The sequence below is a fragment of the Pagrus major genome, chromosome 18 (genome assembly GCF_040436345.1).
Source record: "Pagrus major chromosome 18, Pma_NU_1.0".
In the NCBI taxonomy this organism is placed as follows: Eukaryota; Metazoa; Chordata; class Actinopteri; order Spariformes; family Sparidae; genus Pagrus; species Pagrus major.
In genome coordinates, this window is record NC_133232.1 from 15168568 (window position 1) to 15196283 (window position 27716).

General features: G+C 40.4%; 1 protein-coding gene across 1 annotated transcript; it reads right to left on the reverse strand.

Moving 5' to 3' along the window:
* Positions 1-1265: 1265 nt before the first annotated feature.
* On the reverse strand, positions 1266-27423 carry LOC141012908 (sodium- and chloride-dependent transporter XTRP3-like). Its single transcript, XM_073486453.1, has 11 exons — positions 27291-27423; positions 20954-21094; positions 18464-18555; positions 18104-18331; positions 17504-17614; positions 14744-14985; positions 13056-13218; positions 5917-6118; positions 4841-5000; positions 3563-3728; positions 1266-1436 (listed from the first exon to the last, which is right to left on the reverse strand). The coding sequence occupies exons 1-11, from the start codon at positions 27406-27408 to the stop codon at positions 1266-1268; spliced, it is 1794 nt and encodes a 597-aa protein (XP_073342554.1). The 5' UTR covers positions 27409-27423.
* Positions 27424-27716: the final 293 nt, after the last annotated feature.

Genomic DNA, 27716 nt, shown 5'->3' on the forward strand with positions numbered 1-27716 from the left:
GGCAAAATGAGATCAGATGTCAGAACCTGCCATTTCGCTCTCAGGCCACTCCAGTTTAGGGCTGTATGTTTGTGTATGGGGGGTCTGGATTGGTTAAATGCAGATGTTTTTTTCCACGGAGAGTATAAAGTAAGAATCTGAGGCAGTGAAACTGGGAGGTAGAGAAGCAGCATTCATTTGCTATATTTGCTGCTGCTCTGTGATCTGAGCCAGTAGAGGACAGATTCATTGACCCTAAAATAAAAAACAATCCTTCATCTAAATGTTCACATACTCAACTCTAAACTGGATGAGTTCAGTTCTCACATAAAATCAAAACCTTATAGAGACCATATCCAATCTCACCATAACCAATATTTACGAAAATAAAGGGTAGTCTTTAGAGGAAAAGAAAACAGATTGACTTACACGAAAATAAAATAAAAACGAGAATCGAAGCCATAACATCACTTTTCATGGGATGAGCTCAGTTCAGGTCAAGTGACACTGATCACAAAACTACTTTACATTGTGAAACCCTGTGTTGTGTGATGACAAATTAATTAAAACAAACTAAAACCTTGTTACCTTAACATTTCTGAAACCAGACTTGAACAAATGTTACTGGACGATAATCCCATTTTGAAAAATCATTTTAACTTTACCCTGAACCAGCTACCGCCATGATGAAAGAATATGAAACATGACTTCAGAGATGTTCTCAGTGTTCAAGATATGAAAGAAATATGCTCTAACATACTCAAACACTGTATCTCATACATATCTACATAACATATATTCATCATATTATGACCATTGAGTAAACTAACATCATATAAAATACTGAATCACAACTATATTTGCTGTAAATGTTTGGCAGTTAAATAAAGTATTTACTCATAATGTTCCACAGGTAAGCTCTGAGACCGACTGTGACTGCTTAGAAGTTTGACTTTAACACTGAAAGAGATTATACAATCATATATTTACTGTTAAATAGAGAGATTTTTAGTAGTAGTAATAGTAGTAGTACTAATAGTAGAAAGGTATAACACATTTTTTTTTATCATTCCTGCTCAGATTCGCTTACAAGAGGAACAACTCAAAAATGCTTCCATTAAAGTGAAACTTGGTGAAAGTGAAGGAAACAGACCAGCAATCATCAGTGCCACTGTCCCTCATGTAGTCATGATAAGTGATGTACTGTTGCAACTAGAGGGCAGAGATTGGGGGTGTCTTGGAAGGTGGGTGGTGGTGGGAGGTTAGTCCTCGCCATCATCTAGTCACTAAGTAGATACAGTGCTGACAGCACGCTGCCTCTTCAGATGGTTCCCACGTTTCCTCTTCTGGCAGTAGACATACAGAGCTGTGAGGGGAACACAGCTGACTGACGACGCCAGGAGCAGCCCGATGAAGATTTGACCAAAGAGAGGATACTCCATCATCACTGACTTACCCTGAGGAGACAACAAGTTCAGTTAACACCTGTCTCCACACGCACTTATTAGTCACACATTTTAGCAGAATATCATTCATCAGGTGCAACACTCGTCATCACTGAGCAACGGGCTGTCTGCTCTAGTGGAGCTGCTCAGTGGCTGCAGATCAGACTGAGGTTGTGGTGGACAGCTTCCAGGTGTGAATGCAATCAGGGCGTTCGAATGAAACTTCCTTAAGGAAATAATGTTGAAATAAATATGTGTAACTGTAAATGTGAGTTTTTTAGGAGAACAGAGCTGTTTTTCATGAATGGATGACCACCTAAGTTACACAAGTAACCAGGGGTGAAGTAGTTACAAGTTTAGCTGGTATTACTACCTCAACCTTCATTGCTTCATATTTGAAATGTGCTGAAAATGTGTCAGCCAATCACAAAAAGGTTTGGGATTTTGTTGGATTCATGTATTATTCATCCTTCATGTAAATGTAAATTGACAGTACAGGAACAATAAATCCAAGCGCTGTGTGTTAAGGAGGTAAGGAAGTGCATGTGCATACTGTTAATTTAATTTACAGAAAAACCTGTGAGTGTCACACAGCTTGTCTGACATCATGAAACATCACAATTTATTATGTCTTGGTAGATTTTTGCCTGTCAGAACCCCTCAACACTTGGTACAGTCAGCTGCAGCAGTGTAAGCTAGCGGTAACTACCAGTGGTTATGGAAAGGTTCCATTCAGCACAGCTTAAAAAACACCACACAGACGGGAAGCAGTGTATAAGGAAACTTGTCATGTAATTATAGGCTACATTATAGGAGGTATAGGTCTATTGTGTTTCATATGACTGAGCCTACAATTAAAAATATTATTCCTATCTCATAATATATCAGACTGTGATGCTCTCTCTGCCTGCTCATCACTGTGTCCAAGACAATCATTTATTTCAAAAGATCTAGGCTGTTTAATTCTTCTATACAGGTTATTTGGGCATGTTGTTGGAAGTAGTGTAATAATATATTACTCTACGCTGACAGCAATATTGCAACGTAATATATTACTTTAAAATGAAGGTAACTAGTAATATGTTAAGTAAAATATGCATTTTGAAAGTAACTTGCCCAACACTGCTGATTAATGAGAGAATCTTCCACAACAACTTGTAAAATGTCTTTTCAGTGAAGCTGAATAAACACACGGTCGTCACACAGCAGCACAGTGACATGTGTGTTTCTGTCTGTGTGCATGGGCTCATTCTGGGCCTCATGTCATTGTCATTTGTCTCATCTTCCCCCTCCTCTTCCCTCTCTTCTTCCTATTCTCTTTTCTGTTTGCTTAAAAGAGTATTTCACCACTAAAAAGACAGCCCTTGCATATAACTGGGCTCTCTATGTGGTGGACATGTTAACGTTTTTGAAACTGGTGATTCATGAGCAGAGGAAACAGAGAAAGGTAGAAGGTAGAACAACTACATCAACTAGTATGAGGTTATAGTGGAACTGCTGTATGTCTTTTAACTTAACTGAGAGGAACAGAAAACAGTTAAACTCCTTGTATGTGTTCACGTGTTTGGCCAGTAAGGCTGATTCTGATGAACATGAAGAAGCTTCATATTGTAAAACATGGACGGCTCACACACATGTTCAACCTGACAGCACGACCAGCACAGAGTCAAGGTGGACATCAGCGTTGTAGTCAAGACCATGTAAACCAAGACTAGGTCATGACCACAACCAGAGTGTATCGTATCGTGTATCGTGTATCGTGTATCATCATTTTATCTTATTGTTATATTATGATATTCTGTGAGGTCACAGTGACCTTTGACCTCCAAAATTAAATCAGTTCATACTCGAGTGAACGTCTGTGTCAAATCTGAAGACATTCCCTCAAGGTGTTCTTGAGATACCACATAACAGGAATGGGATGGATGTACATACGTAGCCATGCTAACTGCAGGTATTCTGGTTGTCCGTCCGTTTGAACAGATGACCTGAAAACATGCTGCCTTATTGTGCTCCACCCGGATCAGCTCTATAAGAATGTCACACTACTGCTGCTTGTTGTCTTGTAATGAGCTGAGACTAGTAAAAAGCAGATTGTACAGGAGTCAGTAATGGAAAAGAAAAAAGCCACAGCTCACCAGCTCTTTGTCCCACGCTTGGTAAGTGGGTGTCCCTCCCCTGATGTAGTTGACGATGTAGGTTACGAAGAGGAGGATGAGGAGAAGGGGACTAGCTATTGTCCACATTATCTTCCAGTACCAGTTGGGACGATGACCAAGCATGTCTTCTATGTCTTTTTCAAACCTAAAATATGTAGAAAATGTATTTAAATCAGATTTAGTTTAGTACACTGTAGGAGACTATTGCTCGTTATTGATGCTTCACAACTGAGGGCACACTACACTTTACAATAAGGTACACAAACATGTGAGTAGTTACTGAGGCGGGATGAAGTGAGTGAGGAATGAGTAACGGATGAATCGGAAACGACCTGATAGTTAATAAATTGTTAATAATTAATTCCTGAATAACTGATTTGAGGACTATATAGTAGATAATGATGGGTTACTGGAGAACAAACAGAGATAGCATATCAAAAAATCCATAGGTAATGATTAGTTCATAAATATCTGTCAATCAATATACTGACCTCTTTCTTCATGAGTTGTTCCTTATTAACTATCAACCAGCCGCTGAGTGGCACAAATGAGTGACAACTCAATATATATCTGAATCATCCTCATTACTCTTTATGTGTATTTTCAGCTAACTAAGAGTAACTAATGATTAAGTAATTAGTTACTAATGAGTTTACATTGGGTAACTACTCAGTATGATGTTTCACTTTACTTGAAGATACACAAAGAGTAACTAAATGTTCAGTAATTAGTAACTAATGAGTCATCACTCAATAATGACACTCAGGTTGACAGATATTTATGAACTAATCATTACCTGATGATTCACTTATATATTACCTCTTCAAATATCTTATCATTATCTACTATAGAGTCTTGAAATCACAGTTACTCAGAATTAAATAGTAACTGGACTTGCATTTCTATAGCACTTCAGTCTGCTGACCACTCGAAGCGCTTGAAAACACATTCACCCAATCACACACAATCATACACTGATGGCAGAGGCTGCCATGCAGGGTGCCGACCTGCTCATCAGGAGCAGTTTGGGGTTCAGTATCTTGCTCAAGGACACTTGTAGCAAAGGGAGCTGGGGATTTGAACCAGCAACCTTCCGATTTACTAGATTTACCTCCTGAGCTACAGCCACCCAAAATGACCCATTAACGATTCATTAATTATCTACTACTGAGTAACTACTCACATTTTTGTGTATCTTATAGTAAACAAAAAATGTGTCACATCAGTGTGGGGACTACCACCGACATATACACAAACCTTCTGATTCCATAGATGTAGCTGACAGTTATGACCTCGATGAGGACGATGAACAGCAGCGAGAACGTGGCTGCATAGTCGTTGAATATGGTGAACCAGTAATTGCCTGACGTGGTGGTGAAGCCCAGACCAACCAGCAGACAGAACAAACACACTATACCTGCAAACGAAGCACAGAACCCAGTCACCTTCTAACTCCACTTTAAATCAATATTTAAAAGAATTTTTTGAAGATAAGAAATGAACTCTCCTTTTAAATATTGTATAAAACCTTTGAGTTGGGTTTTGATTTCCTGTCAGCTGCTGGGATCCCCCCATGAGCTTGCAGAGGTCTGAATGTCTGCAGGTGCTTGTGCAGGTGATTTTCTCTGGCTCAGGTATGATCCCAAAAAAGGGTATTTTCCAAAAGTCAGAGTCAGATTGCTTCCTATTAGCCAGTGGTTCTCAGACTGGGGAACGGGGACCCTGGAGAGTGTCAAGTTGTTGCCATGCTGACATTTGTTCAAAGTGTCGCAATACTGGAAACATTTTTTGGATTGATTGATTAAAGGGCCGTGTCGTTTTATTAAGTTCCAGCTTTGAATACATTTAGCAAAAAATCTGAATGGTCGCTCCTTCAGAACAAAGTGGTTCATTCTCATGAAATGTCATTCAGTTTGAAATTGGCTATTTCATACTTCTAAGTATTGTAATATTATTTCACTATTAGCAGCCTACTAATCATTAAACATTATTTATTACACTTACTAGTTTCTGCACGTGTACTGTTGTTGTTCATGCTCTCTCACTTAAACTAAGTCAAACATGTTCCTCTCAGTAGGCACACTCATTGTTTCTCATCTTTAACTAGTGATGTTTACTGGTTATTAAAGAACAAGAAGATAGAAGTCCACCTGTATAATATTGTGTTGAAGCTGGTATCAGAAAAGTCCTGCAGAGTGTGTGAACAGGTTACAACCAGTATAAATAAAGTAAAATGGTAATAGATTACTGCCACTCTACAGAGTACCAGCACGAACTGATGGACACAACAATGATGATGCAACACTTTCCATCGACATCAGCCTGGAACTTACCGTTTAACAACTCGATGCTTACGTTGGCCATCACTTTGAAGTCTCGTAGCGGGGTGATGATGGCAGTGACGTTGCCCAGCATGCTGCCCATTCCCAACAGCAGGAGCATGAAGAAGTACAGAACTGACCACAGCTGAGGCAATGGCATGTTCTTAATGGCTTCGCTATACACAATGAAGGCAAGACCTGCCCCCTCTACTGCCTGAAACAGATGGAAGAGAGAGACAAACAGAATGAGTACGCTCTGTCAGAAGCCCTGTCCTGATCTGACATCTCTACCCAGCTGTAACACTTTATACATTACACTTCTAGATCCTGATTGTCTTTATCTATATGTGTTAAGAAGGTAAAAGATTTTAGTGTCAGAGTCAGTCAGATGTTAAGAATTAGTGAATTCGATGCCAGCATGACCCAGCTGGTTTTAATATGGGAGCTAATAAGCCCATGTGGACTGCAGAACCCCCTACCAACTGAAGCCCTGTTTCTATAGCAGGTCCACTTGTCCTGTGTTGGTATGTTTCGCTACTTGATGTCCTTTTTAATGGTCATCTCTGCTAAAATCATAGACGCTCCAGGTCCTGGGCCCTCCCTGTGGGGCTGTACCCTCCATAACTGATTGCTAACTGATTTTTTTATGCACTCTTTAGAATTTACTTAGATCATATATCAGTAATAACCTAATTTTACACCTTATCCATGATGATAAAGATACAGAAAAATAGACATTCATAGCAAAAAAAATAGTATATTGTCAATATGTTACAAACCCCCAAATTTCAAAATTCTTGTTTTCAAGGGATCTCATGTGTGTGAGCCAAACTCCCCTGCTCCCTGATGTCAGGGTACGAACCAGCCTCTCTGCCTCTTGCTTTACATCGCTCAGTCTATGGCTGCTGATGTCATGTCACAGTGTCTGAAAGATAACTAGCCCAGGGCATGTTATGAGCAACCAAAGTTTCATCCCATAATGAGCAGACAGTGCACATGATAACCTTGGTGACAAAGTCAGCACATTTTCTGTGGCTGTTTCACAAATCTAATAATGACTTGTTTGACCTATGTACAGTAGTTAGTTGTCTTGTCACTTATTAATACAGACACTGAAACTATTGGTAAGGCTCTATCAATCAGTAAAGAGTCACACATCTCCACTAGTGTGGTTTTATTAAAGGAAGACATTAATTCACCAATAATTACACACCTGTGGCTGTCATCACGTTTTACCTCTCTCCTTCACTCTCTGTAAACTGAATCACTGACAGAGGAGGCCGAACAAAACACATTAAACATTAAAGTTATCTAAAAATTTCTGCTCTGTTGTTGTTCAGTTGTTGTGCAGTTGTGCTCTTCATACAGGACACAAGTTCATCATTCACACTGGCCCTCTTTGGATATGGTGGATGTAGCAGTATCTTTCCACCCACTCACCTCAACATATGTAATATTAGACTTATTTTGCTTCTATGCGTCAAAACATTATTTTATTAAAGTTTTCCACCGGTGGCGGACTTGTTGAACCATGCGCACACAGCCTCCGTCCTTCATTCATTCAACCACTTTCTTGAAAAGGTCAGTGTTGCAATATTTACACATATCCAAAAACCCAAAGGTCTTCGTGTTTAAAAGTAGGTGTTTCTCCTGATCAGAAATGTGGCCTCTTCTTCTGTGCAGAGCTGACCAAATTCTGTATCATATTCTGAATATTGTCATATTCTGAATAATAGTTGGAAATTTGTGTGCATGTAAACGTAGTCAATGTGGAGGGGGTCACTCGTAGTGATGAACATACAGCAAATTATCATCCAAATGTGCATATCCCCTCGGCCTGCTCACTGTTTATACATCATTAATTCAGCTCATAACATTATTTTACCTGCAAAAACCAACTCCATCCACAGCCAGTTCACTCTGCTGCTGTCTGGCAAGAGACACAGAAGTATCCACTGCCATACCAGCAGACTACAGAGCAGCTCCTTTCCTCTGTGAGACTCCTGAACTCACCTTCAACACTTCACTATAAACAAATAGTTTTGTTCTTGTGTAGCATAAAGGGACTACAACTTGTATTTCGTTGTACAACCCTGTGTTCTGATATGACAATTAAAAGAAGATTGAACCTTGAACCTAAAAATCCACAGTTCATTGCCTGCTCAGCATCAAACAGGAGAAAACGTCAGAAGAGTTGGTTACCAATGTGGAGCATTTAGCAGCTAAAGAGTCAGATATACCTGACAGAGCTAACACAGAGGCCACGGCTGGGCGTTATATTCATCAGGTGGTTAGAAACACGACTTTCAATGAAAGCTAATGTTACTCTGTAACTGCTGGATGTGTGTTAACTGTTTTCTTATATGTTCACCAAATCACCTGAGAAGCTGATAAGTAATACTATGCTGTTCACAACCTGCTTCCACTGGCTCCAGGTGGACAAACCAACAGGAACTAAAAATAAGCGTTTAATGCAGGGTTACCTGTCATGATTTGGACTTTTGGTGTGGGGTTTTGTTGTTTTGGTGCGGGGTTTTGTTGTTTTGGTGCTTGTTAGTGAAATGTGCTGCTGAGGCTGGGTGTGGTTTCTCTGATGGCCGGACCTGCTTCCTCTCACACACCTGCAGTGCATTTGATCAATCAGTGCCAGCTCTGTTGGCACTCTACCACCCAACGTTCACTCTTTTGTGGATCATCATTGTATTACCCACCAGCTTCCACCAAAGCCTCAGCCAACGCCACAGCGAGCCTCCGCTACCACACCTGCTGTGCCTCTTGCCTCAGCCTCCTTCCACTGCCCCCTACCTGTGCTATAATAATAAATTCCCTTAAAACTTCTCCCAGTCTCGGTGTCCGCTTTTGGATTATACATACAACCTTTTTACAAATCATAACAGTTACCTTCAAAAACCTCAGTTTTAACACATCCCCAAATGATTGTTTATATAATCTTACCTCTTTTCCCTGACCCAGATCCATAGAGGATGACCTAAACTGCTTGATTAATAAATGTGTTTTCTATAAATGGCAGATTAGCAGCAAAAAAGTCTAAAAAATATTAAGGCTATGCAAAATACACTGCCTGTTCCCACAACTTGGTTCACATGCCTAGACTCTGAATCAATCGTCTTGAATTAAACTTACAACTGAAAGCTCAAAGAGTGTTTGAAGCACCAAACATCTGTATCTTTGGACAATCGACTACAGTTTCTAATGAAAAGGCTCAATCCCAACCATGTAGAGGCATTCTGGGCAGACACTGAATAAGCTATGCTCACATTTTCATATTTGAAACTGTTCACTCATTCCTTACATGGTGAACCACAAGCTTTTTCAAAACAAACTCGACACATGACAAGTCATCCCTCTTCTCCCAAAACTTCTGAAGGATTGTCTGGACCTGGTCAGCTGGTTAGGAGGAGTACATTAAATAAAGCATGTCATTTCCTGGACTCATACAAAACATGTGAAGTTTGGTACAGATTGGACTACTCACATTTGCATTACAACAGCTAACTGTTGCTGCGCCATTTGGACAGATTGTGGTCATAGTTTAAGAAGACAGGATGCAATCTGCCATCAAAGAAGGAAACTTTGTACTGACTGTTTGTCTGACTGTTTGTCTCTCTTTTACATGTTGCTTTGTTTAATGATTAACTCTTGATAAGTTGGAGATATAGTCTGTTTACTGTTTTATCTCTCCTGTGCCCTTTCAGTTTATACTATTTATAAACTATTTTATCTCCTCATATAAATGGACTTGTATTTCCTTTACAACACTTGTTGACTACAGCTGGACGAGGAGAGGTGGACTCTGTGTTTATAACTTCGATGCTTGGTGCTCACACAGTCACAGTTGATGGACAGTGTTTACCTGATGTCAAACTTTTAATATGAAGATGCCAACCACATTATCATCAGCATCTTGTTGCTGCTTGTGTCACCCCTGGGCAACTTTATTAAAACTTTGGAGTCCCTCTTCACACTCTTCCCCATTTCCACACACACATTAGTTTTTACATATCTAATATCATTACATCTCCCCCTTTAAGTGAAGTGCCAGCATTTTTTCAAACAGCTATTATTTATCTGTACTTGTATTTGTTCCCCTTAATGTGTGTATACAGTATGATCAGTACTTTGACTTTGCGTGGGTCCACCTCCTTGCCCTGTGCACTGATGACGTGGCCCAGCAAACTGGCACTTGTTGGAGTGTCAGCCCCCCCTTCTGGAGTCGCTCTAACACTAAGTGCAGCCTGTGGTCGTGTTGTTGACCTAGAGATGACCTAGATGAAGATGATAATGTTGTCTGCATGCAAGATGGCTCCTTCCAGTCCTGCCAACATCTGTGTTAGTCGCTTTTGAAAGTGCTTGTGTTGCAGATTAAATCCTTAATCGCAGTCTGTGAAAACAGAGCCTCCCTGCGAGAATCCAACTGTGGCATCTAGTTCTATAAAGACTGTTGCTCCTGCGAGCTTGGCCAGGGTTTTGTCTACAGCTGGCAGGATTTGTCTTTCACAGCAGACTTTCAGGTTTGGGTGCTCCCACCATCCCTTCAAACTGTGGGTTCTTCAATGGGCACAATCACACCTATTTTTTACATTTGTTAGCAGTTCCTCTTCAACTTTGACGATCAACGGTCTTTTTAGTAACTTGGACCTTTATCATGTGTATTTATTTCTCTGTCTTTCTCTGTGAAACTTTTTCTTGTTTTCCACTGTATCCACATTTGCTTGTTTCTGATCGGTGTCTGTTGTCACACAGTGGTTTGATATTTCTTAATATCCTCTTGTTGTCTGATTTTTTGGACAGCTTGTGCCAGTGTTAGTTTGCTATCCATTTGCAGACTCTCTGACAGGCCGAGGTGACAGTGTTTTTCCAGACTGTACACTGTGGAGATGAAAGAATCAACAGATTCTCCTGGCTCTGGGCCTATTTTGTTAAAACAAGTTCATTCATCGTTCACACTATTGCCATTTTTACGTTACATCAGCCAGCATGGCTCTACTAGGTTTGACTCAGCACATCGGCTTAGCGTTGGTGGGATTTGCCTCTCCATCACAACACCGCTACCTGCTCCAAGGTGTGTCTATAACTGCTGACGCACTTGTCTTGTGTAGTGGTCAAAGAGAATGGATGTAAAAAGCTGTTCCTCCCCGCAGTCCACAAAAAAACCTCTGGTAATTGGGTGGCAAACATCTCCCCTGTTCCTCGACTGCAGTCTGGACACAGGCTAACACACAAAGATTCAGTAAGAAGCTATGAAACTACTGAGTGACTTTTAAAAACAGAGAAGGCACAGCTTGGCTCAACTCAGCATGACAAAACTGGTAATGAAAAAACAAATCAGCACAGTTTGACTCTGTGCGGCCAAAAGTACTAGTGGAAAAAATTCAAATGTTTGAATATGAAGTTCTTGCATCTTGTAAGCTCGTCAATAGGGGGCGCTTGAGTGCCGCCCCACCCGTCCCATATAAAGAAGAATCATAGACCTTCATTGATTAAGACTAGATTAAGATTATATTTTTAAATGAGCGACCTAAATATTATGCAGTTAGTGAGTAACATGTATAATATGTTCTACGTTGTGTAAAGTTACTAAGAGGTGATGTATTTCCGGCAGAAAACTTTGGCCATAGCTCCTCGTTATAAGTTGTACATGTGCACTTCACCTGCTGTGATACAAGAAGTAGGAGCTTGCTGGGCGCTGACTTTCACCGTTCCAAGGCCGTGATAGAAAGCACGAGAAGGAAATGACGAAGGAGCAGATGACGTAGAAGTTCGTAGAGATTTGGAGGAGCCTTCTATGATAGAGTGAATTGTGGAGAATAAATCAAAAAAAAAAGCTAAGTCGCTGAAAACAACGCCGTTTGAGAGGAGAACACTGCATGAAAAACTCAGACCTGAGCAGACATCATGTTAAAACAACATGCACAAGACAGAGGAAGACAGTACACCCGGTCTTTTTCATGAGGCTGGTTTGCTAAGAAGTCGTGGCTAACTGAATGCAGTGAGGTCGGCTCTTTATTTTGCTTTCCCTGTCTCCTTTTTCAAACAGCATGAACCGAACCAGCATGGATCCAGTCAGGTATGACCGATTTGATGCACGTGATGTGTACCATCACACCTCTTTTGGTGTGCTGTATGAAATGACACGCTGGAGCAGCCGCTTGGTTCTGTGTGAACAAACAAAGGCGGTGTAAAGGCCAGCCTTCGTTGTGGCGATAATGCAGAGTCTCTGTGTGAAAAGGGCTTATGTCTAGTTTACGTAGATACTGCACTTGCTTTATCAGAGGCAACACGTGATTTAACTTCCTGCCTCTAAGGTTGAACAGACTGATCCGCAAGGCCAGTGACGTTGTGGGAGTGGAGCTGGACTTTCTGACGGTGGTGTCAGAGAGGAGGATGCTGTCCAAGTTACATGTCATCTTGGACAATGGCTCTCATCCACTCCATGATGTGGTGGTCAGCCACAGGAGTATATTCAGCACTAGACTAATCCCACCAAGATGCACCACAGAGCACCACAGGAAATCACTCCTGCCTGTGGCTATCAAACTGTTCAATTCCTCGCTTTATTGCTCTGTATATATGTACATTTCTTGTATTTTTGTTTTGTTTTTGTTTTTGTTGATATTGATATTATTATTATTACTATTATTATTATTATTATTATTTCTGCATATGCTGAACTTTGAATGGGAGCAGCTGGGATACTAAAGTATTTCTGATTCTGATTCTGATTAAATCATAGCTAATCAGCTAACATGTATACTGGAAGTACTGGACTTTTTAGAAGTTCTAAAAAATCTCAGAAGTTTCTTAGAAATTACCTGCAAATTACCACAAGACTACTTTTATTGATAATTACCCCCACATTATTTGATGATAATATCATACTACTTTTAATTATAAGCAGTTATTGGTGAGTTGTTGGTGAAAATGTAACTGGTTAAAAAATGTTCTTCAATTTACTGACCTGCAGAAGCTAAGCAGAAACCAGTTGGAAGTTTATTAATGTTTATTGCACTGTTCATATTTGTTTATTTGTTTTCTCCCTCCCACATTCTGTGTAAGCCAACTGTATTCTCGTTATGTTGATGCTTTAAGTGTGTACAACTGTCATACAGGTGTAATGATGAGAAACATACGGTGTTTAGTTCACTCTCCAGGTCACAGGATTCCAGTTGGCTTTCGATTTCAGCAAACTGCACTGGATATGTTGAGTTCAGCTTGTCAATCCACACGAAGACATTGTCAATGGTGATGCTGTCTTCTGCTATATTAAAGGTGTTCAGCAGCAGTAAGCGTACCCTGGAAGAGTGAGAGGAGGACAGTTACATGAGTACACTATTTTATCCACTATCAACGCTGTGTTCTACACATTATGCTCATATAAAAACCTTGGCTAATAATGTACATATCAATACGTTCATTAATGTTAATAAATTAACCTTGAAATGTCAGCAATTACAAATTTAGAGATTTTAGACATTCAGAAAATGATAATTGGTTACAATGTCCTAAGATGGAGTTCAAACTGAAAGGGTATTTGAAAAAACCTTTCTGGCCATATTTATGGACCATAAACTTTCTTAAAAATGGTAAATGTTATAGAAAAGACAAAAGACGCCATTTTCAACAAAGCAAAGACATTACTTTGGACAATTATTGAAGAAATACACAAAAGACAAGAGACAAAAGACCCATTTTGATTAACAGCTGTCGCTTTTTTGGTGTCACCCTGCAGCCAGCTCTCTGTTTGCTACAGCAGTTTGTATCCTACATGATTTATGCTTGTAGAGGTGCGAATTAATAAACAGCCCCTGTCAGGGGGACATTATGATGTTGTTGAGTTTTTAAAAAAAATATGGAGGGGAATTAATCAATCCATTGCTGACACAAAGCCCAATGTCCCAGGACCTGCACAACGCATAACTGTTACTACAGACAGCTGAGTTTTATCTATGTTAATATATCCACGGTTGAAGGAAAGAAGAAAAACATCACTTTAACAGATGATTCTAAACTTCTGATGGTTGCAAACATGGTGATATTTTAGTAAAAAGCCTCTTTGTTTTATGATCTACTCCCCTTTTAGTAAAATATTTATAACATAAAAGTAGAATAGAACAAACCCTACACTTCCAGTGTCCATTTCAAATTAAAAGCTTTTTTGCTTTCTTAGTGGATAGAATTCCTTCATTTCCCTAATAAGGCTTTTATTGTGAAATATTTCCAGAAATGTGTTGAGAAAAATTCAGGGACTGTCACTGTTTCATTATGGTACTTGGTCCAAATGAAGCTGCTACCATCTGGTGTCCCTTACAGTCACTTACACGATTACTATAAAATACAGTTTGGGTGAGACATTAACGCGTATACACCCATTGATTGAAAATAGCATGATTATATTGTTAAATTTATTACATCCATGTGATGGAAGTGTATATTACGCTTATGCTGCACAACTTACAAAAGACCAACCATTGATTTTTCTCCAGGCCTGTATTTGGGGCTGGCCATTATTTGTACGTGTCCACAATGCCCTTGCCATTATTTGAGACCTGATTGTCATTTGGCTTCTGGCTTTTGTCTGAGAATTAGTGTACACAGACAATTTGGCATAGACTAATATTTTTTATATTATTATATATTTATGAAATAATACCATATTATTATTCAATATTATATTGTACCAATAAAAAAATACAACAAATAAAACAAAATAGATTACTTGCAGCTGGAGGGTAAACACATACATAGCATGTGTGTACTGTTTAAAGAGACATGCATACAGTTGTAAGGGTACACTCACGTACACGTAAAACACACACACCTCTCCAGACAGCTCTCGTAGTTGACTGTCGCCTTGAACCCATAGATGGCAAAGGTGACAATGCTGGCAAAGATGGAGGTTCCACTGTTGATCATGGAAACAATGATGGCCTGACGCTCAAAGTTGTTGTTGTAGTGGTTGTAGCTGGAAAAAGCTATGAGTGACCCAAAACCCAAACCCAGAGAGAAAAAGATCTGAGTGGCCGCATTGATCCATGTATTCGGGTCGGCAAGCTGTTCCATCTAAAGACAGACATACAAGAAATGAATAACAGTATTATTTACTGACCCATCATACACTGGGGTTATACACTTTTTAAATAGAACATCTGTATTGGAAATGTACATCAAACACCACTGTGCAGACACCCAAAGCAATCTAAAAATAACGTAAGGCCAAAACTGAGTATTGTCTGATAAACAATATAGAGGCTGCTCAGACCTGGTTTCAACATCCGTCCTGAAGTGGACAGTGGACAGCTCCGAGTACAGCTGTGAACACACCCATGACACAATGAGCACACATTTGAGATCCGATTACTCAGACAACATTCAGAGGTGGTCTGGACTGCATGTGACCACATTCTTTTAGCAGTGTGTACGCACATGTGTACTGGGCCACACTGAAGGACCGACTACTCAACTGTCGTCCTCAGTGAAATAAGACGAAGAAGACGAAGAATATGAAGACAAAGAAGGAGGAGGAAGAGGAGGAGGAGGAGGAGGAGAAGCCACAACAAAAGCCAGAATGGATTACACACTGTGAATCCAATTTGGTTCACTGTAATGCAAACTTTGTTTTTGGGCCCTCTATCCATGTTAGCAGCAGATGTTTGTGTGTTTACCATTGAACTAGTTACCACAATATGCCAAGACTTTAGCATGTTTTTAAATAATGTTGAGTGAGTAGAAGCTTAAAGAACTTTGCAAAGGGCTATGGCAAAGTCTTAATTTCAAGTTCTTTCTTATGAATTAAGCAGTGAATGCAAAACATTAAGTTTTTTAAAAAGTTTTGAAAAAGTGAGATCTTTGTGAAATGTCACAGTATTTTTTAAATCATTTATGTCGTCTTGTAAATTTGGCATTAAATGCAATATGCAAAGTTGTTTCTGTAAAAGAAAGCAGCATCACAGTCTGCTCCTGTGTCCAAAGTGCATCTTGGGATGTGTTCACACTAACAGCCCAAATCTGTTTTTTAGCATATACAGATTGTATTCAAATTGATTTTAGAAAGTCTGGACAGAAACAAACATTGCTAATTGGATCCAAACCACATTTGGAGGTTGTTTGAAATGTGATTCAAATCAGATTTCTACAGATGCATCTCAGTTTGGATGCTCTGACTACTCATATCGGATTTCAAAGTCTATTTTCATCACTTGCAGCACAAAGGTGACATCAAAACCAAAGAGACTGAAGTGCAGAATCCAGGCTGCTACTCACAAAGCAGTCCGCTTCTGTGTTTGAAAGCAGTCTGTGTCACCCACATACAGAGTTATTGATGCCTACTGCATTACCATAGCGACCCATGCAGATATGTTGGTGATGTCTGGACTAAAAATCCCATCTGATCAAATAATTTCAAATAATAGTGTGTGGACACTCCATCTCTCAGATCTGATTTGAACAACAAGTCAGATTTGAGTGCGGTCTGAACATAACCTTACCTGCTAACATTTAGCAGCTGTTTTAACAGTTTCATTGAATTTCACCATTTACACTACATTTATGATAGGAGACAACATTTTATTGATGGTAAACATGTCAAATAATAATAATAAAAAAATTTGCAAAGCTCTCACTTTTTAACCAATATACTGTAGGTTACTTCTTTTTTCGCCCGTGGAGGAAGTCCCCAGATTCCCCTATGGAATTGCTTTATTTTGTGAGATTTGCAGTTTAGACTTTATCAACCTTGTGAAACGCTGCCTACATCAAATATGGAACAGTTTGGGCCTTCTTTAATGTTCCACATGAAGTTGTTCCTTTTTTTGTGTAAAAAACTTTCAGACCGATACAGTTATCATTTTCATGCCCGGCACCCACACTGTGTAAATAGCAAATGTACTTGCGCCCACCTGTGTGACCCTGTGCGTATTAGTCTCAAAGTGTGGTGTGGTCAGGCGCACTGATGGCAGATTGTTATCTTGAGGCAGCAGAAAGCGACTGTTTGCTTCCTGCTATTTAAAAGACGCATAATTCAGACAGTAAGATGTGCCTACATAGGCATAGGCTGATTTTATGATTTGAGAGGCTGCTTTCAGTTATTTTAAACATTTCCATGAATGCAGTCATGTCACTGTAACAAATATCATGGCCCATTTAATCAGCAAAACTAAAGGCAGCAGCTGGGGATCACATTCCTTTCCCTCAGCGAAGATTAGTGCCACTGTTTAATAGGTTTCAGGTCCTGGCACACCTGGCTCTTAAAAGGGAATGGGAGACGACACTCAGATTGGTTTGATTTATGTTCTGCCCAAAACACACCCATGACTAATTCAGAGTCTAAATGCCACCTCTTTGCACAGACTTTCCGCTGTTTAACTAGCAAAATGGACTTGGCCACACCCTAAATGCATTAGCGCGCTGCACTTTAGACCATGCGTGTGAACTGATGGGAGCAAAACTGTCCACTTGTGATGAGATCCCTCAGGACGAGTGGTAAGATCAGGTCTGAATTCCCTCTCAGTGTGCCAGCAGTCTAGGCTGTAATGCTAGGCACCCATATACAGAATGGTTAAATGCCTATTGCCAAACTCACCTTGGGTATAAACATGTATTTGACGCCATTGACGGCACCATGAAGAGTGATGCCACGGATCAGGTAGATAAAGAGGACCACATATGGAAAAGTGGCTGTGAAGTACACCACCTGCAAAGAGAAGTTTCAGTTATCTGGCTGGTTGTATAGGTCTTCACAACATTTCATTGGTAAGTTCATGTGCTTCCAAGACTGACAAACTTTCATATGGCTAACAAATGAAACAAGTAAACAAAGTTGGTGTCGGCAGTGGTAGGATAACCTGCAGGGAAAAACGCATTTTAAAACTTGGGGCAACTGAAACTGTTTTCAGATTTGATTGTGAATCTTTATATGAAGTTGAAGGTGACGTTATGGCTCCCTCCCCATTAATGTTGAGCAGTTAGCCAGAAAAAGCTGCCCGGGAGTGTTGCCAAGATTGCTGCTGAGTGGTGAGACTTGGCTAAAAGGACTCTGGTGTATTCCCAGCAGTTCATTTTTTTTAAGTGTGTCTTAAAAAGATGTTAAATGCAATTGGCAGAGTAGACCCGACTATGGACAGTGAGGAATACCTGTAAGTATGTATACTCCCAGTATTTGCAATTTGAGGGACTTTCTTACCTTTCCAGTTGACTTTACTCCTCGGACAATGAACAGGTAGGTAATCATCCAGGCAAGCACGAGGCACAGTGCCTGGCCTGTATGAATGCCTCCATTCTCTTCAATAGAAGGCGAGATGTTCAGTGTTTCCCTGAAGAAGAAATACTGGGTGGGTGTTGCTCTTTCACACTCCTCTATAGGTCCTGTCCGGTTGGAATTGATGGGGCATTCTGCCCAGGGCAGCACTGACTGGGATGGTAGAGAATACAGAACAGAGTAGCTGTGTTGCCTTGCAGTCCAAATGAAATCCAATACATTGTTTAAATGAATATATGAAAATGTCTTCAGTATATAAAAGTAATTAATTAATCAGCAGCTCACTTGAAATGAATGAAAGAGGTACCAGAAACTCCATGCATTGATGATGTTGTAATACAGACAAAGATACAGGGATGTCACAACACTAGCAAGACCTGTGAGAGAATTATACAAAAGATTTAACATTACAAATCACATAACAGAGGACAATTTGTTTCCTATTTTTGCATATAAAAAACAATAATTCTTTTGATTCAACATTACATAACATTATGTAAACCAAATCCCATGTTTTTGAGCTGGGCCCAAAACAGTCAAGAGTTGCCAGGGTTTTGTTGTGTCCAACAGTTAGTCCGGGTGATATGCAATATAGGGTGAGGGGCCTGGACATTTTCCAATTTGGAGCCATTGCAAAAACACTTCTTGGCGTTATGTATTTTGCATAATTTGTCCTGAACAAAACATGACAACACAGAAAAGGTGATGTCTACGCCAATGTTTTGATGGTCAAAGATTACAATGATACCATATACTACATCATTAACTTTTAGGTTAGGTTAGGTTAGCTTAGAGGTAATGGTGAATTCTGTTACATTATGAGAAGGAACCTAGAGACAATTTTGTGACGGGGTCACACCAGAACAAGGTATGTACAACAATACACATGGTATAGTTCACCTGTTTCACAAAACTAATTTCTCTACTGTTTCATTGCACCATTCATGTCACCGCAGGTGTGATCCCACTGCAAGATGGTCTCCAGTTTTACCTAACCTAATTTCTATCTAAGTTTCATGACTGCATCTTGCAGTCTGGAACAGTACCTTTGGAATGGAAGACTGGGGTGTTGGTTCCCATCTTTAAGAAAGGGGACCGGAGGGTGTGCTCCAATTACCGAGTATCACACTACTCAGCCTCCCTGGGAAAGTTTACTCCAGGGTGCTGGAAAGGAAGCTGCGGCTGATTGTGGAACCTCCGGTTGGTGGGAGAGCTCCTGCCACAAGCAAAGGAGTTCAAGTATCTCAGGGGCTTGTTCACAAGTGATTGGAAAATAGAGCGGGAGATGGACAGGAGGTTTGGTGCTCTGGACCGTCATGGTGAACAGGGAGCTGACCCAGAAGACGAAGCTCTCAATTTACCAGTCTATCTATGTTCTGATCCTCACCTACGGCCACGAAATGTAGATAGTGACAGATCACGGATACAAGCGGCTGAAATGAGTTTCCTCCGTAGGGTGGCTGGGCTCAGCCTTAGAGATAGGGTGAGGAGTTTGGTCATCTGCAGGGAGCTCGGAGTAGAGCCACTGCTCCTTCACGTCAAAAGGAGCCAGTTTAGGTGGTTTGGGCATCTTCTTAGGAGGCAGACCCAGAACTTGCTAGGGAGACTATATAGCGAATCTGGCCTGGGGACGCCTCGGGATCCCTCAGGAGGAGCTGGAAAGTGTTGCTGTGGAAAAGGAGGTCTTGAATACCCTTCTAAGCCTGCTGCCTCTGCGACCCGACCCCGGATAAGTGGAAGATAATGGATGGATAGATGGCTGGATCTTGCAGAGTTGTGACACAATCCCGTTGACAATATCTGTCCTCAGATTCTTTTTAGTCTAAGTTTTCTAAGGTCATATTGGGGGCAGTGGTAGCCTAATCCCTTAACCGGCGGCACTTGCCCCTCCCTCATTACCACCACTGAGGTGCCCTTGAGCATGGCCCTTAACCCTGACTGCTCCAGTGGCCGGCAGATGAGACTGTGGTTGTACTGAGGAGCTTTCAGTTGTGAATGGGTAACTGCGTGAATATGATCAGGGCCGTTACCACTAAAAGATATATATTATAATACTGTTATGCATTACTTTTGTAACATGTTACCCCCAACACTGGTTATAATAAATATTATTCTACTCTTTACAGTCACTGTGTTAACAGGGTTAATGAATAAAGAGATTAAGCTATTAAAACTCCTCACAACATGCATGTAACTGACATGATATTATTAAGTCTCACCCAGGTTCTCAGATGTTATAAACACTTAATGATGTAGTATATGGTATCATTGTGACCGGACCATCAAAACATAGCGGTAGACATCACCTTTTCTGTGTCAACATGTTTGGTTCAGGAGATATGATGCAAAATACATAATTCAGTTACCCTGGAAAGCAAGCTTAAGTAGCCCTTGCCGTGGCTCCATCTCTGAAAATGTTCAGGGCCACAAACTGTACCAAAGTTGGCTAATGCTTTACGTATGCATCACCCTGTAAGCATTTACAATAGTTAAAAGAAAATCACGTTAACCTACTAACTGCAACCACACAAGAAGCATGAACATTTATCTTACAGTACAGTATTAAGTGGTGGTGTCAGCTGCAGATCCATCAGAGGCACACGCTGTCTTAAAATTAAAAAAACTCAACATGCTCTTCTTTTTTCTGTTACCAGAGAGGCAAAGGCACTAACTCATCAGTAGTCTTGACGGGAGACTGGTGAGTCTCCTGTTCAGATGGATCTGCATCAATGCACCGCGCCTCAAGTATGGTCAGTTGGCTCAGACAGAACTTACCCACTCCTCCCAGATAAGGGCTGATGGCAGTCCATGCCCCGATGCTGCCTCTACTCATCTTCTGACCAATGGCAAGCTCCAAGTAGAATAAGGGAATGCCTTCCAATACCAGCATGATGAGATATGGAACCAAGAACCCCCCTGAAGGTGGAAATATAGTTGTACTTAGGCAACTCAGAAAAATACAGACATACAAAACCAAAAACGTCTACAGTATACATAGGAAAGCGTTAGGAGGTTTGTGTTTGTCGTCTTTGCAAGAGAGGGTGTGTTTAATCTAAGCTTGCAGCTCACATGTTAAAAAATAGGTTCAGTAGGTGGAGCTATTCAGTGTCCTGTATTTGGGTACATGAGGCTGTGATGATGCCTCCTCAGGCTGAGATTTATCTATGATGAAGCTGTTGCTGTGTGAGTACTGAGGAGCTTTTTCACATGAACTACACAAAGGTCAGGCAGGAGGTGATAGCTGACATGCCTTCTCAGTGGCCAGGATGAAAAAGAAGGGGGGCGGGCTGGTGAAAAGGAGTTAAATTACAGTAGAGAAGCAGTGATAAAATGAAAAGATAGCACTTTATAATACAGCCTGTGATTTATAATTTAATTTCTCGGTATTTACCATGTACGTTTTTGCAACTTGTTGTAGTTGTAATTTTGTTGTTTTCAATAAGTGCTGCTACTTAAATTTAGGTACGGAAAAATCAATTTTAAGCCACAATTTTAATGACACGTTTTAGATCGTTTTAGAATCGGTCGAGGATTATAGTCATCGGTCACCCTGATATTACATTATACAATCTGAGTATACATGCAAGAACCCATGGCTCTCCTCTCCGTCTAGATGTCAGGCACTTGGACACTATCCTCTTCAGCCCTGCACAAGCCACTGCCTCTCTTATCCTACCCCAGCAAACAATGAAATCCACTTGGAGAATCCATATGACATACTGGATTTACAGTGGTGCTTGAAAGTTTGTGAACCCTTAAGAATTTTCTATATTTCTGCATAAATATGACCTAAAATATAATCATATTTTCACACAAGTACTAAAAGTAGATAAGGACAATGCAATTAAACAAATGAGACAAAAATATTATACTTGGTCATTTATTTACTGAGGAAAATGATCCAATATTACATATCTGTGAGTGGCAAAAGTATGTGAACCTCTAGGATTGGCAGTTAATTTGAAGGTGAAATTAGAGTCAGTTGTTTTCAATCAATGGGATGACAATCAGACAATCAGTCGGCGCCCTGTTTTATTTAAAGAACAGGGATCTATCAAAGTCTGATCAAAGTCTCATCTTGATCAGACTTTGTGTCATCCCTCATCTGCTCAATCACATCCTCCACCACCACCGGCAACTTCTCCCACCACTCTTGTTATCAGCGACTCAATAGCGAGGCATGGCAGGAGAAGATCAGTAGTGACATACTGTTTCCCAGCCACTATGGTGGTGACATCCTGGACAGGACCCCAGCCTCTTGAAGAAACATCCATGCACCAGAAATATCATTGTGCACACTGGCTGCAAAGTTGCTCGGAAGCAATCTTCTGAAATCCTAAAACAGGATTTTAGCAGACTCCTTCAGGGGCTGGACGCCTGTGGCAGGCCAATTTGTGTGTCCAGTTCCATTCATCCACTCTGCCGAGCAGTCGTCATTTTAGCTGGATCCTTAGCCTCCAGACATGGCTCTAGTCTGCATGTACAGTCCACAACACAGTTTTTATTGACAATTTTAACCTTTTCTGGAACTGGCCATCTTTTGACATGAGAGATGGCACACCCAACAGACTAGGTGTGCGTATTTTAACACACAACATGTTTTTTACAGTCCTTAATGCCCCTTAAGTCTGACTATCCCCTGCTACATCTCCAGACAAACAAGAAGGCTTGGCACAAGGTGCAAGCTGACTTTTCCCCGCGCCACTGCTAGTATCCAATCCTGATATGTACTTGCTAACTCCCCCTTGTGACCGTCCTCATGTAGCACAAACTGTCATTGACCGTATAACTACACCCCATCCCCATACATCTACTTGTTATATATATTTTATTTAATTAATAATAGGTCCTTAAAACATTAAACCAATACAGCACTAAGGATCCGTAATTTACTTCCTGTAAATTCTGCTGGCCAAAGTATGCCAGTGAGACTAGCTCTCCTAAATGTAAGGTCTCTTTTTTTATTTCCAGTGATTTTATTTCCTCCACTTAGAACTGGCTGTCGCCTGGTGACCACGCCCAGCTGCTCGAGCTATGTCCTCCTCACTATGAACATTTCAGCTCTCCCAGGGACAATGGTCCGTGACAATAGTTGGCCCATTACTTCAGATAAATTCTCTAGTTTTGAGGCTTCAAAACCACCAAAATCCTCAGTTTCTATTGAACTTATCACCTATAATTTTAAGCAGGCCAGCACCCAGCCCTTACTAAAAAAGCCTAACCTTGATCAATCACTTCCACAGATTTACCATTTTCTATCCCCCCTTCATATCAAATTCTAGAAAAGGTGGTGTTAAGTCCTCAGTCTGGGTGCCACAAATGACACAGTACCAAAACCACTGTGTTACAAATGATTTACAGATGACTGCTGATACTGGGGAGTGTTCTGTTTTATTGCTGCTTGACCTCAGTGCTGTGTTTGATACCACTGATCGTAACATTCTTATCAAAAGACTTAATCAGTGTGTATTACTGGAATTGCTCTCAAACAACAGCTCTTATGAGTCATATCTCTCAAATAGAGAGCTTCATATTTCCATTGGTAAACATGTTTTGTCTTCAGCCCCATTGATGTGTGGTTTGCCACAGTGATCTGTTCTTCATCCCATTCTGTTTTCCCTTTTAATGCTCCCGTTAGGAAACATTATCACTGTTATGCTGACGACACACATATCTACGTTTAAGTCAGATAACATCAGCCGTGTTAACTTTTTAATGGAGTGTATAAATGCTATTGAGAAATAGATGAGTTGTTACTTTGTGCAGCTGAACCAGGGAGGAGGATATATTATTTGGCTCTGATCACCGAGCCAACATATTACAACCATTTACTGGTCCACTGGCAGTAAATAAAAAATTTACAGCTTGTAATCTAGGCATCACGTTTGACTAACAACTCAATTTTGATCCACGTGTCAACAGTCTCATTAAATCCTGTTACTTCCTCTTTGGAAATACCAGTAAGATTAAATCAGCTCTGTCTTTCCCCCATTTAGAAAGGCTTATTCATGCCTTTGTCCTCTCATGTCTTGACTACTGCAGTGCACTTTATACATGCCTCAGTCAATCCTCTGTGGCTCAACGTAAGCAGGGGCAGAACACTGCTGCCTGTATTTGAACTAAAACCAACTGGCTACCACAATACTCCAATTCCTTCCTCTCATCATTGGCTAAAATAGGATTGATTTTAAGGTTAATTTTATAACTTTCAAAGCCCCTCATGGTCTGGCCCCCAGTTATATTGTGGAGCTATAGACACCCTATACTCCAAATGGAAACCTGAGATCCTCTAACCTACCCCTTACCAGTAGGGTTGGGTACTTACTCTACTTTTAAGGGTACCGACCGAATCACGTCTATAGTACCGAGTAGTGATCCGCATTAAATCAATTGGTGCCACATTTGGGTACCTGAGAGCACATCTTTACAGCAACATTAAAGAGAGACAAAGTGAGATGTGAAATTTCTTACCAACATGCTGTTTAGTTTACTAAAACAGTATGTTTATTAGCATTAATAAATATGACATTATGTGAACTGCATACTGTATACAAGGAAATATCACAGCATGCTTTGATTCCCGGAACAATTTTATATGACAAGTGCTCAGTCCACTAGCTCGATGCTAAAACATTATGGGAATTTCCATCAACGTGCTAACAGGGGTTAGCATTGCTACAGCGGTAAAAATATATTAACAAAAGATACATATTAATTCACATACTTAACATAAATGACATATGTGCTCATATTTACAGGCATATATGTTATTTAATATGCCCTGGAAACTAAATTCTAATTGTTGACTTCACATAATGAACTTAATCTGCTGCTGTAGCTTCAACACTGAGCCTCTACAGCAAACTCAAGGTGTCAAAACGCAAACTCGTAATTACCAATTGGTTTAAAATACAGCCACCACTTGTTGAGACACTGTGTGCCAGGAGAGGGCAGCACATGTACATCCTGATGTTTACTATTACATTTGTTCTTATAGGACTAGTTTGATGAGCAAAACAACTTAATGTAGCAGTCAACTTCAAAAAGTATTTTATTCACAAGATTTACATGCAGTAAACAAGATGCTACTGAAATAACAGACTGACTGTCATGTGATGTGCACTGTTACTGGAAATATGACTCATGATATATTGACTCTAAAAGTGAATGATTTAACTAGTTTGAACTGAAATGACTTTTTTTGTTATTACAGAGAGATTAAAGTTGGATACTGGTACCGAATTCCAGGCACCAGTATCGGTTCAAATGTGAACAGAACCCAACCCTACGTACCAGCCCTTCAGGGTCAAGACTGGTGACCAAGGGTGACCAGGCTTTTGCCATCACAGCCGCTCTGGAACTGCCTGCCAGAGGAGATGAGGCTGGCAAACGCATTATCTGTTATTAAATCATTGCTTAAAGCATTTTTTTAAATAGGAAAGTCTTCATAATGACTGATTAGTAACTTCTATGTTGCTGCTGTGTTTCATTTTCATGTGTCCTTCTTTGTAACTTTACTGGCCCATGTTCTTAAAGTTGTTTTAAATCTGTTTATTCTGTGAAGCACTATGTAACCTTGTTTAGATAAGTGCTATGTAAATATAGTTATTATTATTATTATTATTATTATTGGGAAGTATGAATTTTTTACCCACCAGAACATGTAAATAAGGGCCCTGGTTTAAAAATACAGAATTTCCCCTTTAATGTTGCTCACATGTGCTTTATAATTACAAGCTTTTAGTTCAAAGCCCACCAGTATTGTAGACAGTATTGTCCATTGTTATTCAAATTTAAAATGCTCACATTTCAAAATGATAATCAAACACTATCAAAGCCTTGTGGGAGCAGTCAGGATGGCTGAACATTACAGTCATGTTTTTGGGGAGTTATGGGCCAGTGTTCATTTAGCTGTCCCTCTGCGACCCTGAGAACAGCTTGTCACATGTCTCCGCTGGTTTCCTGCTTGGAAGTTACACGTCCAGGACAGTAATTACAGTAGATGTGTGCTCATTGTTCAGTGATCCGTGAACAGGACCAATAAAGACAAAACAATTCTCCCATCCAATCACATTATCTCCACTCTGGACACTTTAGGACCTGTTTCATGAGACAACCTGGCTCTGTTTATTCTTACCTTTACTATAATACCACTGTTTATTCCTACACATGCACTGGAGGAGCAGGAGACACAGTATATTAAGGGGGCACTGTGTAGTTTTGTAGTCAGAATTTTAATATTAACAATATTAATGAGGTAACAATACAAACTATTTCCATCAGTGAATAAACAAGCTGTTCTCAGAGGAAAATAAGGTCCCAGAACACTGTTTGAAGCTAGAAAGGTGGCAGGGTCCGCCACATATAAACACAGTAAAACAGTATAAACTGTGTTGTCCTTTAAGGTCAGTTTGTTTATTCAGAATACTTCTACATGGAAACACCTGCAGCACCTCTTATCACCTGACCATCACGCCAAACAGCAGTTAGAGTGTAAAGTCTGTAGGCTGCCTATTATATAAATCTGGACTAATTAATTCATACTTTAACTTCCTGCATGGTCTACCCTGTTCATGACCTGCAATTAGGTCTGGTTTATTGCCAGTTTCAACTCAGTGTTAACTGACAACTTAACAATAAGTAATTTAGTCTGATAAGGATTCATTTGGAACGTTTCCGCCACAAACCGCCACCTGAGTGAAGCAGACTATAAACAACAAGTCAATAATCTGACAGATATGTTCCTCTGTATCACAGTCATTATCTTTAGCTCATTGTCTGTATGTCAGTATGTATATTTATTTAGGCCTATTTATTCATTACATTTGAGGAGAATATAAAGGCAGATATCTTTAGAGGCCTTTTAGTGAGAGATGTTTAAACAAGGATACTGTAGATTATCTACAGTAACATCCCACACTGTGTGAGGAGATCACTCTGTGTTATATCCAGCTGTGAGCTTGTTGAAAGCGAATATGCTCTCTCTGTTTAAAATGCTGCACACACGCACACACACACACACGCACACGCACACACACACACACACACACACACACGCACACACATTTGAAATGCACTTGCCACACAGGTGGGCTGGTCTGCAGTCACTTACCTCCACCGTGCATTTGACAGAGGTATGGAAACCGCCACACATTCCCCAGTCCAACAGCATATGACACACATGCCAGCACAAACTGGATGGGATTTTCCCAGTTTGGTCTCTTCTCCATGCTTGCGTTTTTGTGAATGTCTCCAGGTTTGTGCTTGAGCGTCCGGAGGATCAGTGTGCAGTGTGTCACCGTGCGTCCCGTCACTGCTTTATAAGCTGTGTGATTGTTATGTGGCCAGTCTCAGGAGGAGGGTCCTCCAACACACACTCCTTGAGTCATTCAGTAACTACAGCTCCCACGAGCCTTTCATTCAGACTACTTTCGAGACTCTTGGGATTAGTAGTCCTTTAACAACCGAGTGAAAACACGCAGATCTGTGACAGTGACGAAGTCTTAATGCAGGACAACCAGGTGAATGTTTAATTGTA

Excerpts from the sequence above, each read along its gene's own strand:
- LOC141012908 (XM_073486453.1), bottom strand. The coding sequence starts at position 27,408 with ATGGAGAAGAGACCAAACTGGGAAAATCCCATCCAGTTTGTGCTGGCA. Across the intron at positions 18,556-20,953 it reads CCCTTATCTGGGAGGAGTGG|GTCTTGCTAGTGTTGTGACA; the intron begins GTAAGTTCTGTC and ends ATTCTCTCACAG. Across the intron at positions 13,219-14,743 it reads TACGAGAGCTGTCTGGAGAG|GGTACGCTTACTGCTGCTGA; the intron begins GTGTGTGTGTTT and ends TCACTCTTCCAG.